This window comes from Acyrthosiphon pisum, chromosome A1 (assembly GCF_005508785.2).
Source record: "Acyrthosiphon pisum isolate AL4f chromosome A1, pea_aphid_22Mar2018_4r6ur, whole genome shotgun sequence".
Lineage (NCBI taxonomy): Eukaryota > Metazoa > Arthropoda > Insecta > Hemiptera > Aphididae > Acyrthosiphon > Acyrthosiphon pisum.
This window is the reverse complement of record NC_042494.1, coordinates 43,124,434-43,136,788: the sequence shown is the minus strand read 5'-3', so window position 1 is coordinate 43,136,788 and position 12,355 is coordinate 43,124,434. Positions and strand designations below refer to the sequence as shown.

The 12,355-nt window shown below is 28.0% G+C and overlaps 1 protein-coding gene across 2 annotated transcripts in view; it reads left to right on the top strand.

The window, feature by feature from the left end:
- LOC100167551 (protein ABHD1) overlaps positions 1–7,640 on the top strand; it is a 20,324-nt gene extending 12,684 nt beyond the window's left edge. The window contains exons 3-8 of one of the 2 annotated variants that reach the window (XM_001947488.5): positions 698–914; positions 1,751–1,863; positions 3,366–3,545; positions 3,912–3,975; positions 4,804–4,969; positions 6,955–7,640. In XM_001947488.5, coding sequence (XP_001947523.2) covers positions 698–914; positions 1,751–1,863; positions 3,366–3,545; positions 3,912–3,975; positions 4,804–4,969; positions 6,955–7,142 — 928 coding nt within the window. In that variant the 3' untranslated portion in view covers positions 7,143–7,640. The remainder of the gene's footprint in view (positions 1–697; positions 915–1,750; positions 1,864–3,365; positions 3,546–3,911; positions 3,976–4,803; positions 4,970–6,954) is intronic. The other variant, XM_003245577.4, reaches the window with a different exon arrangement.
- The last annotated feature ends 4,715 nt before the right edge of the window (positions 7,641–12,355 follow it).

The following is a 12,355-nucleotide window of genomic DNA, read 5'->3' as shown; positions in this document are numbered from 1 at the left end:
ATTTTTGGTATTGGAATCTAAATCTACTGAAACAAATATTCGAAAAATATTTGGAATACTTCACAAAAAGTATTCCAAATACTTAGGAATATTGCTATCATAAAGTATTCGAATTCTTTTTTTTAAGTATTCGGAATATGTATTTGAAATACTATTAAAATGTATTTTACCCAAATCTGTGAGAATGTATAAATAGTTTCACAATTTTTTTGCAGTTTGATGTATGGAGAAGAATTATTGAGACCTATAGCTAGTTTAATGAATTGTGAAAGTTTAGGTGATTATGTATTATAGTTAATACGTAAGCAAGTAAAGAAAAAAATCTATGATTTTTCAGGAGAAATCTAGTTGGTAGAACGTAATAGTAAAACGAGGAGTGGTTAAATAGAATACCTGCCTAAATTCAAATTAAATTCATAAAAAAAAAAGTGTCAAGACTTGATAGGACGAATAGAATAATAATGGGTTTAAGTTATAGTTAGTTACTATAAATTAAAACATCAAATAAATTATGTAAAATAATTTTGATTATTTAATTGCAATATATTATAATAATATAAAACGTAGATTATTGTTTATTGTGTTAAAAATTTAATTTATTTAGTCCTATTATACTAAAATAATAATCTAAGATAGGTATATCTTAGATAATTTTAATGTTTTAATAATAATAATGTTTTACTATATGACTCTATAGGGAAATTTTGACATTAAACGACGGAGGCGAACTCGCTGTAGACTGGCTGTATCCAAAATATAAAGGTCCACAGAGTTTAGTAACTGTGCTCATACTCACTGGACTTACAGGTGATAGCCAATCTGAATATGTCAGAGAAACTGTAAACGAGCTGTTTGAAAAAGGCTATTGTTGTGTTGTTCTTAATTACAGAGGCAGGGGCGGTGTAAAACTGAAGGTAAAATAAAATGTTAAGTAAAGTACACGAATTAATGTGTGAAAATTGTATTAATATACAAATACATTTAATTTATAAATATTAAATTAGATAAAGGAACACAAAGTCTAAATTCAAGGCCACCAAATAGGAAAGACTACTCATAAAAAATTATTAACATTTTTTTTTTAAATCGATATCCACTTTATAAATTTACATAGATACTATAAAGATCATTACAATTGTAATTTTTGCTGGAAATATCCTATCGTCAAAAGTTTCCCGTTTAATACCGTTAGAATATAGGTATATTTAATAAGTTTTATACATTTTTAGCAATTATTGCTTTTTTTCTTTTTATTTAATTTCATTAAATCAATCTCGAGGGTATACTAAAATTACACTAATTTTATACATTTATGTATTTTTTGTAAAACTAAATTTTTCCACATGAAAATTGAGCCATATTAATATATTATAAATTTATAACATAATATTTTATACACAAATTAATTCAAGGCTTTAAAAGTCATAATAATTGCCTATACCCGACGCCGGACATACTGAGTGTCGCCACTTGTTAATTACTGTCAAGTACTAATACAATGTTAATTTAAAAGTGTTTACATTGTTAAACAAAAGTAGGTGCTTAACCTTTCATAGAAAACGCAATACACTGCGCCCTGCTAAAGTTCAGGTTAGGTTGTATTACTTACCCTTAAAGCCTGTGCGCTTCAAACTAATCACGCCAAAATATCAAATACCTACCTATAATATCATTATTCCATCATCCCCGAGACCCCGGCTATGTATAATGTATAGTTTAGAATTATTAGCGACTTACTGAATTTTGACAGACTGCCCGAACGTACTCGGCGACCAACATCGAAGACCTGACAGAAGTGCTGAAACATGTCAAGTCCAAACGGCCAAACAGTCCGATCGCCGGCATAGGATTCTCAATGGGAGGGTAACATTGTCGTCGTCATCCTTGCCACGGCCACAGTAGTTGTAATACACACTATAACCGAGAACGAACGTACCGAAGGTACCAACTATGTTTGTTTGAATGACTGCAAAAGAGTTTCAAAAACACCGTTTTGATGTTTTTTTTTTTTTTTTTTATAATGATTTGATACGATTTCTGTCGCATGTGCATGTGCTACTTTTTCATCTTCGGAAGACGGTAACATCTATGATTTAGGAAATCACAATATTTACGGAGGTTTTGTACAATGTGCCTATACTCTTCAACTATTGTGCTTATAATACGATTATTTTCCTGCCCTCAGTGTTTTAGTATTTTATTTACTTATATGAACTAATAATATAAACAAATTAAAATAATTCTAAGTAAAACGTTTTAGTGCGTTAATTTAAAAGGAAAAATAAACACCTAATTACTTGATTTATAATGAATGACGTGGGTACCTAAATAGCAACATTATAATATATTTTATATTTTATAATAGAGCAAAGAATAATCGATCATTGTAATATTTAAGAGGCGCATAGGTGCTGTATGCCTTTATACTTATACATTTATTATTTATTCTATTCATATTTGGCCATCACTCTTTATTGATTTTTATGTCTTTCGATAATAATATCTAGCTACGTGTGTTTTCGTGTCATATTACAGTTTATAATTTACTACGATAACCTATTTTAATTTTAAAGTAAGATACAACTTTTCCTATTTTAATTAAAAAATCTATAATCAGTACCCGGCACGTTCCTTATCCTTAAACGTTTACACGTTGCTTTAAATAAATATGTATATGACTTATGAGCATAAAAAAACAATGATTAGTTGTACGTCATAGTTATAAGATATTTTTTTTAATTTTTAAACCTTATCCCTCTTTTGTAATTGGCCGCTATTACTTATTATTATTTTAACTTCAAATTCAAACTAAACGATAATAACAGAAATAATCGATCTAGATTTTTTCGTACAGAGTGATTCTTTTGGTTATGAACACAAATCGTTTTGTGGGTGAAAATATCAGCGTGCCAATATAAAATTTAGAATAATTTATAGTTATAGCCGTTATAGGTATTATACATTTAAAAAAAAATTAAAATACTTTTTTAAACGTTCGCTGTTAAAAATACCAATTTTTACAACGGTTGTTGGATAAATGGAAGCATTTGCTTTAGTTTTTTAACTTAAACATTATGTTTATATAATTAAAATAGGTAACCAAAGTACGTGTAATACATTGACGCAGTAAAACGTTTTTTTTCTTAATAAAAATATTTTCTGCACGTGTTTGACATTATATTGGCATTTTTTTCTTAAACTAAATGATACTAGAAATTGGTTTGCATAAAAACCGGCAACTATGCCGATGACTGTTTCTAATTGGTACGTTCTTTCTTGAGCATATTGTGTCGTTAGTAACTTCCACCTTCGCATGAGTCGATATCATCATAATATTGTTACATATTCTATTATTTTATTAACAGGACATTACTGGGAACTTTCTTAATGTCATCTGAACAAGAAAAAAATAAACACTTGGTCACAGGAATACTAATTTCAGTGCCGTGGAATGTTAAACAAGCATGTAAAAACGCAGAAGGTTCATGGCTGATGCGAAAAATGGGCAAAAACTTGTCTCACCATTTACGTAGTGTCGTCGTTAAGTGAGTAATTTTGAAGTAGGTCTATTTGGAATTCGAACTGTGGCGTTCATTGGGTGAGGGGGTTGTGGATAATTTAATAATTTCTAGGAACCTAACGGCTGCAAGCCCTTACGCAAAATACGGGTGCGTAAATATGTGGCTAATGAGAGGGGAGGGGGTTAAACTGCCGTGAGCACACCCATGAATTCGAAGAATATAAAAAACTATCCTATAGTATTCTAGTACCACTAAATATATGGCCTTGATTGTGTATCATGCAAATAAATTGCAATCAATCCATTATCTATAATCTATATAGTACCTACCTACTTAGATAATTATATAATATGATAATTAATTAACAATTTTTAATGAATGTTGTTTCAGAAACAAAGATGTTATTTTCAAACAAGATAATGACAGATCGTTGGATTATAACATTATTAAACGGGTATGACACAATATTTATTGTTGTAGAATTTGTGTCCTTGGAAGTTTATATATGATATAAAAAAAAATTTATATGTGATATAAAATATCACAACTATAATATAAAGTGTAAAAATAAATTATCACATTAAAAATAAATTCAATATTTTAATGCATTCCTGTAGTATTTAAGTATTATTATACTACTCTAACCTAAAATTATAATTTTAAATAAGGTTCTACATGTGTATGGTGAATACTGAATGGGGAATCCATTTGATGTGAGACACTCATTATTTCAGAAAATAACGTTTTAAAACGTTTCGTTTACATAATTTTAAGTCGTTACAAAACAATATTTTTGAAAAATCAATTTCAACGTTATAATTGTTGAAGTTTTATTCTTTTTTAAATGACAACATTCGTTTTTAATTTCATACTCCAATACAAAATATTATTTGAAGTACTCGATCTATAAAAATCATATTTAGGACAAGTCATTTACTATATCTACCTTTAAGTGTTAAAAGTTTAGATGGGCGGTGACGCATATAGTAGTGGACCAATATTTATCGGGGTACCCCTGTATGGCTGTACGGCTGCACGGGGGGGGGGGGATATAACATTTTTCATGGACATTCAGTATACACATATTATATTCATATTATTATATACATTATACATGTTATATTGTGAACAAAATTTAGTCTCCGGGCCGTCCGGGGGGCATATGACTCCCATATTCCCCTTGGATACGCCACTGGCATATTTACATGTTTAAATATTAATTTTAACACCATGCAAATTATATAGGAATTGAAAATTAAAATATTATGTTGGGTAATTGCAGTGTAACACCATCCGAGAGTTTGACACTGCCTACACCATTAAAATATTCAACTACACCAATGTGTATCACTACTATGAGGATGCGACACTGAGCAACAAACTGCACCTGATCAACGTACCATGTCTGTGTTTAAGTGCGGCGGACGATCCTTTTCTTTATTTTAGAGGTACCTATGATATGTATAAACAAGTTATAAAAATACAAGGTACTTGTCAGTTTTCGTCCCTGTACGTCAAACCCGTGGCTCGCCGATGATTTATTTTGAAGGCTGCACTCTTCTACCCACCTCCCAACTAATCCTATTCACTAAGAGTTAATGAATTATATTTTCTAACTAGCTGATCCTGAAAAACGTTGCCCGTGACCAATTAAATAATGCCAGTGGATTTACCTAGTTTTAAACTTCGTTAAATGCAGTGGCATAATTTCAGGGGGGGGGCACTTCTTGCCCCCAGAAATGTTTGTGGGGGCAAAAGTATCATTTTGCCTCTCCAAATAATCCAAAAAGTATTCTTAACTAGACTGTTAACATAATATTATAATATTAAAATATATTTTTCGTCAAATTACTTTATAAAAGTTTATATTTATTTTAGATTTCTCTTGTTGAATAATATTATGGTGACGTATTGTCAGTGTTACGGTTATCGCAATAATCGCATTATTCATGACTATTATTATCCGTGGTTCGTGAACACGTTATTATCTTGAAATCGCAATTATGACTACAGGAACGGCCAAATTGGAGATTCATTTTTTTGCCCCCCCCTAGATTTTTATCTAGTTACGCCACTGGTTAAATGTAATAACTATTAACTACACATAACACTGTAATTTGGGTAGTTTTGACCAAATATAAAATACAGATCTAAAATTATAATAAAAATACTTTATTGTCAGTAATCTTCAATGAGAATAATCCTATACAAATCAAAAAATATTCGTTTTTCGTAAGCCAAAAAATCCCTGCGCTAGCTCCCTTTCAAGATGCAAAATTAAAAAAATTGGCTGTGAGATTCACATTTTCGGGTATAGGTTTATAGTTACCTATATTTCCAAATAAAAACTATGAGTGTGATAGACTTGGCTGTGGATCACTCTCACATATAAACACACAAAAACATTAAATCTTTACATAATAGAATTTTTTTTTTTTATTTCCTGCCCGTATAACAAAATATTCTTAATCTCTCTGTCTTTGGCTGCTTTCTTTTAATTCAATTGTAAGTTCTTGGGTTCACCGTTTTACATCCCTCCTCATAGAATATCCCAGGCCTCCCTAGTGGTAATTTTCCTAATGAGACTTCTTCAATTACTATTTTTATCACTGAATCATTTTTTTACTAAATATATCCGGCCTACGCCAGTCTTAATTTTGTTATTTCCTTCGTGATACTTGGTCGTTGGAATAGAATTCAGCATTGTATTGTTCGTTCTTCTCACCGTTAGGTGAGCGACATGGGTGGATAGGCCAATTTAAAAGGGCTCCTATATGAAAAATCCATTAAGGAGTCGTTGCGTCAAACGATAAAAAAGGGCGGCATTGCCCAAATGTTGAGGGGGCCCACCGGGAAATTCCCGGCTTCCCGGTAGGCCTATCCACACGTGCAGAGTGAGTCTCGTCCCAGGCAATAATCGGGTTTTGGGCCATATAGATGAAGTCGAATAAAATTCATGTGTATTTCAATGTTTAGATATGTTTTTACTTTTTAGATATTATGATTCTGGTTTTTAACAAGAGGGGTCAAACTCCAAAATAACATTTATTTGTCATTTATAGGTATTTTATTTAACACCTCTGTTTTTATTTCATCGCCTGTTTACATAATATAATAGGTAATAATATTATTTCCCATAATCATATTTCAAAGATATTTGTGGGAAAAAAAGCTTATTTACGGGCACTCACTACTTTGGTATAATACGTCGTTGGCGAGACACGCACATAATTTATTTAATTTTAAATTACCCTTAGGGCCTCAGTAGAAACGGGGGGAGAGGATTTATAGACAATTATTGACATAATAAGGATTAATTTAGGTACATAATGCACAGTTAACATATTATGATATTAGGTACATTTATTAATTAATTATACAAATTATCATATTATTAAGACATGAACTTATTGTTATATCTTTTACATTACAGATATACCCGTGAACGAAGCTGACAATCACGGAAATTTGGCTATACTAGTGACTTCTGGGGGTGGTCACGTGGGTTACCTGGACACTTTTTGGCCGTTTACGAACAATAACTTTATGTTGAAGCTCATCCAACAATATTTCGACGCAATTATGGTAGACAAGAATTATGAAAAATTTGTAAGCCTTTAAACAGCAAAATTTTACTATTTATTACAATATAATATATTATCATAATTTTATATTAGTGTTGTATGTAAATGGCAAAAAAAAAGGCGCATACGACTGATGATAATCGTTTCGGGTAGGATTAGTGTCGTTAAATATTGCTATTTATTTAAACTATTTTGTTATATGAATTTTTAATCGAGTAATGTCATTAAGGCATTTTAAGTGTAGTTTAAAATTAAGAACATACATTTAATACTTCGTTATATTATTATTAATACATTAAATGTGAATCAAGGGTAAAAGTAAAGCTACAATATATTGAACAAAATTCAAAATTGTTAAATTATAAGAATATTATATAATACATTTGAATGAAGGAACAACATTAAAAAAAAAAAAAATTATGTACCTATCTTAATTTTGTTGACCGTATAATTTTGGTAATTTATACCTATAGTGATGGTCCCTGTTGTTGTGAAGGCCACGTTAAAATCAACGAGAGACATCCGTTTTATGAAATTAAAATAATATAATAAGTTATTTTTGTTTTAATACTAGCAAATACTAATGCATTTTTATTTAAATTGTCTAATAAATTATAACTAATTCATATTTTAGTTATATTATTACACCAATTATTGTTATTATATTATTATAAAGATACTTATTTTAATGATTAATGTTTACTAATTATGAATTATAATTAAAGTAGGTATACTCGTATATTATATTTTCACAATATTAATTACAGACTAGAATAATATTTTGCTATAGAATTATGGAATTATATATAAGATGATATTATATGTATAATTGTTTTATGTAATATACCTATTACATATATGTACTATGCATATTTTTTCTGAATCCTGGACGAAAAGTCCGGGTACAAAAAGATCGGAATGAAAAAAGTTGTACAAAAAGTTCGGATTCATTTTTTGATTGCCGGACAAAAAGTCCGAAAATACCAAATTGTCTATAAAATGTATAATTATAAATTATAATATACGTAATACTATATAAAATGTATTATATACATGTAATATTATATTATATAGTCAGTTCATATAATATAATTAATATTTATTTAAAAAATGTAATTGTTGTACTTTTATTATATTATTGTGAAATATTCCAAATACTTAGAAATATTATTATCATAAAGTATTCGGAATATGTAGGTATTTGGAATACTTTTAAAAAGTATTTTACCCAAGTCTAAATATAGGTACCTATAGCATCATGTACATTTATCTCATCGATATAATCGATTTCATTCAATTATATTATTATTATATTATATTTCAATTATAAATTGAATTTGTCACTTAGTCAGTGTATCCCGAGACGCTATTTAGTTAAGATGGAGGTTTAAATGGAAATATTATTATTGTATTGGCATCGACAATCATTTCTTGGGTAAACGTAATATATATCAAATTATTATTATTATTATTGTATAGCCAAACGTAATGTGAAAATTATAAAATGTTAAATTTTTATAGCTTAGAATTGAAAATTTAAAACAACAAGGTTTAGATTTTTTATTACCTATTTTATTTTGTATGATTGCTGTAGGTAAGTATAATAAAAATTCCAGAAAAGTAGTCGTATGATTGAATGATTGGATTATCACATTTTACATCTCATCCGGGTTTCCCCCATATAATATTGTATATTGTGACATTGAAATTGTATTGACATCGCAGAAATAATAAGAAGTAATAAAATATAAAAAAAAAAAATTTAAATAAATAATAATTATATATGAACTGACTATATAATATAATATTACATGCATATAATGTGTATATTGCATGTATACATTATAAATTTAATAGAAAATTTTGTATTTTCGGACTTTTTGTCCGACAATCAAAAAATGAATCCGGACTTTTTGACCGATTACCATTTTTTCTTACCATAAGACTCGGCGTCTGGCCCACTACAAGCTAACAATTGATAAATTTACGTATTATGATGAACATTTTTTTTCTTACAATGACGTTAGTTTGAAATAAATGAAAAAAGGTGCAACAATTAATAAATTATATATGTAGACAAATTTAATTTTGAAATGTCAATATATTACATTGTTGCGTTATAATTATTCATTATTAATTACTATAATAATTAGTATATTTACTTCTTTACTATAACTTAAAAAAGTATCTATATACGTACATTATTATTTACTTGAATTTGTTCAAGAACTACGTCAACAGCTATTACACGCATTATTTTTATTAGATTTTAATCTTAATTCTTTACATTTATCTGGATTTATAAAACATAGTAATAATAATCATATTTTATTTCGAAATAAATTCCAACTTATACCTTACAAATTGGAATACAATTATTAATAGTTAATAATACAGCGTGAATATATCTCTCATGTGAAATAATAGTTTTTTTTTTAGCTGTTGGTTAAATTGGCCACTATACGAGTAGGCTATAACCACTGACCCTAATTTTTTTTAAGAAGTTAAGTCTTAACTTAATTATTTTATTGATAACACTTACTGTTGGGTTACAACGTCCTAAACAGGTCGAACAAGTTTCATATTCCGACCACGTTAATGATATTTTTAAAGTTTTGTAAACAGGATAAGCACAATCCAAATAAAATACGAATGCATAATACAACTATACGAGTCTTTACATTAATCATAATGCTCCACAAATAAAATTTACAGTTGGACATTGATCAGCAGTGATTGAATATTTAAATATATTATTTAAACAATTTACAATATACAAATATACGATAGTGGCACCTAGCTAAATACCGTAGTATTATTAATTGAATACATCAAAATGATCGAAAACTATTTGTGGCTAATTTCGTCATTCGCAACACATATTATTAGGTGCCTACCTAGGTAGGTACTATAAATCAAGTTTGCCAACATCTTCTGCAAATAGCTTCGTTAGTAGAACCATATTATCTTTTAAAAATTCTTCTATCAGCTAAAGTCTATTATCCAAACAATTATTATATTGACGATTATTATAATGATTCAATTAATCAAACTTGGGCTGACCTGAAATTTCAAAATGTCTATAGCTTTTTAAAGGTTACCTGCTTATATTTTGTAACTACCTACAAATATTGAGTAGGGACTACCTCATTATAGTTATTATAGGTACTGAAACTGTATAACTTTGCTAAGTATTTGAAATTAATCATATGTTATATAACATTCTATATATATATTACATAAATCACGAGTATATTTTATAACCATTCAGTTTTTTTAACTTTTGAATATACAAGAACATGAATGCATGATAACTTTTATTTACGCATATTTTGTAATTAGTTGTTGTTTTTGTTGTTATTCTGTTACAGTGTGTCTATGTATTAGTTATAACTTATCATTAAGTATTAATGAGTTGAGACTTAAGAGTATAGGTACCTAAGTAATAATAATAATAACATATCTATATTGTAAAGTGAAGTTTAATAAATAGTAAGATGACTTGGATAATATAACTAAACGTAGACGACTTGAAGGTCATTGTTGTAACGTGTACCTATGTAAAGTAAAATAATATTTGTAATTATTACGAAATAAATAAAGAAACGTTATATGCAGTGAGACAGTCAACACATCGTAGAAAATCTTCCTTAAAACCGCTAATATACTTGAAGATAATAAAAATAATTTTTAACTTCTCAATTTTTTATAATATCATCTTTAATATATTTATTATTTACGAATGGTTTGCCGTTGTCACGTTCTTACAATTAGGTTAGGTTAATTTGATAATTTTATGGTGGAAGGTTGTTTTTCAGAAATACTTTGGTACTCATCTAAATGTCCATCGATTTGGAGATTTGTTCAAACACTAAGATGAATACACACTTAAGCCCTACTTGAAATTTGAATAAGTTCTAGATGTATATGTTACCGGAAATGTTGACATTTAGGAAATGATGACAATTCCTAGTAAATGTTGACAATTCCTAAAATCGGAAGGAAATTATATCATCGCCTAGTATATGTTATCATTTCCTAACGATAGTAGGCAAAGATGGCACATTTTAGATTCTGAGTGGAACGATGAATGTATTGATTTTACAATGATGTGTGTTTTTTTTTTTTTTTTTATTTTTGTTTTTTTTTTTGTGTCTGTCATCACCTTTTAGGACAGTAAAAGTGCTTGTATTTTCTTCAACAGTACCTTTTCTGATAGGAAAGTGAATCTAGTTGGTACTTTGGGGGGTCAAAAGTAAAATTTTTCCAATAGTTTTCAAATGCGCCTAAGAAAAATTAAGGAAAAACGGGAATTTTTACGCAAAATCTGTTTTCGAGAAAATTGATTTTGGTTTTTGGTGTAACTTTAAAACGAATGACTGTAAATACATGAAATTTTCACTGGTTGTTTATATTTTCATTTTCTATACATGATAAAATTTTCAAAATATTTTGATTTGTTTTGAGCTGTTTACGGACAATTTCAGTTTCCAATTTAATTAGTTTTTATTTCTATGAATGTCAATAAAACTTTATTTGTTGAGTAAAAATACTTGAAAATTTAATACAAGGCTCCTACTATATTGTTACAAAGACATTTGAAAAATATTAAAAATCCTTAGTCACAGTTTTTTTTTACTAGCATTTAAAGTTCAAAAATTAACAAAATATGGAAAAATCACGAAAATTACCTAATTATGTTGAGTTTATAATTCGTAAAAATTTTTCTTTTTAGAACTAAGATTTTAAAATGTAATACAAGATTCCTTATTGGATAATCTACATTTATCAAAAAAAAAAATGTCTATAAGAAACTCAAATTAAATTTTTATGAGCATTTGAAATTCATGTTTTTACAACATTTGATATTCACTCGATTTCTTACGTTACGATTTTCTTATTTTGTTGTAATTAAAAAACGAATGACTGTAGAAACTTGAAAATTTCAGTGAATGTTTATATTAGCAATTCATATATACCATAAAATTTTGAAAATAATTTGACTTTTTTTGAGGTGTTTACGGACATTGTAAGTTTTCAATTTTTTTAGTTTTTTTTTCTATAAATATCAATAAAGTTTTATCTATTGGGCCAAAAAGTGTAAAAAATTAATACAAGGCTCCTGATATATTGTTACAATAGTAGTTGAAAAATATTAAAAATACATAGGCACAATTTTTTTTTTATAAGCATTTAAAGATCGAATTTTGACAAATTTAATCAAATTTAAAATTGAATAATTATTTTTTA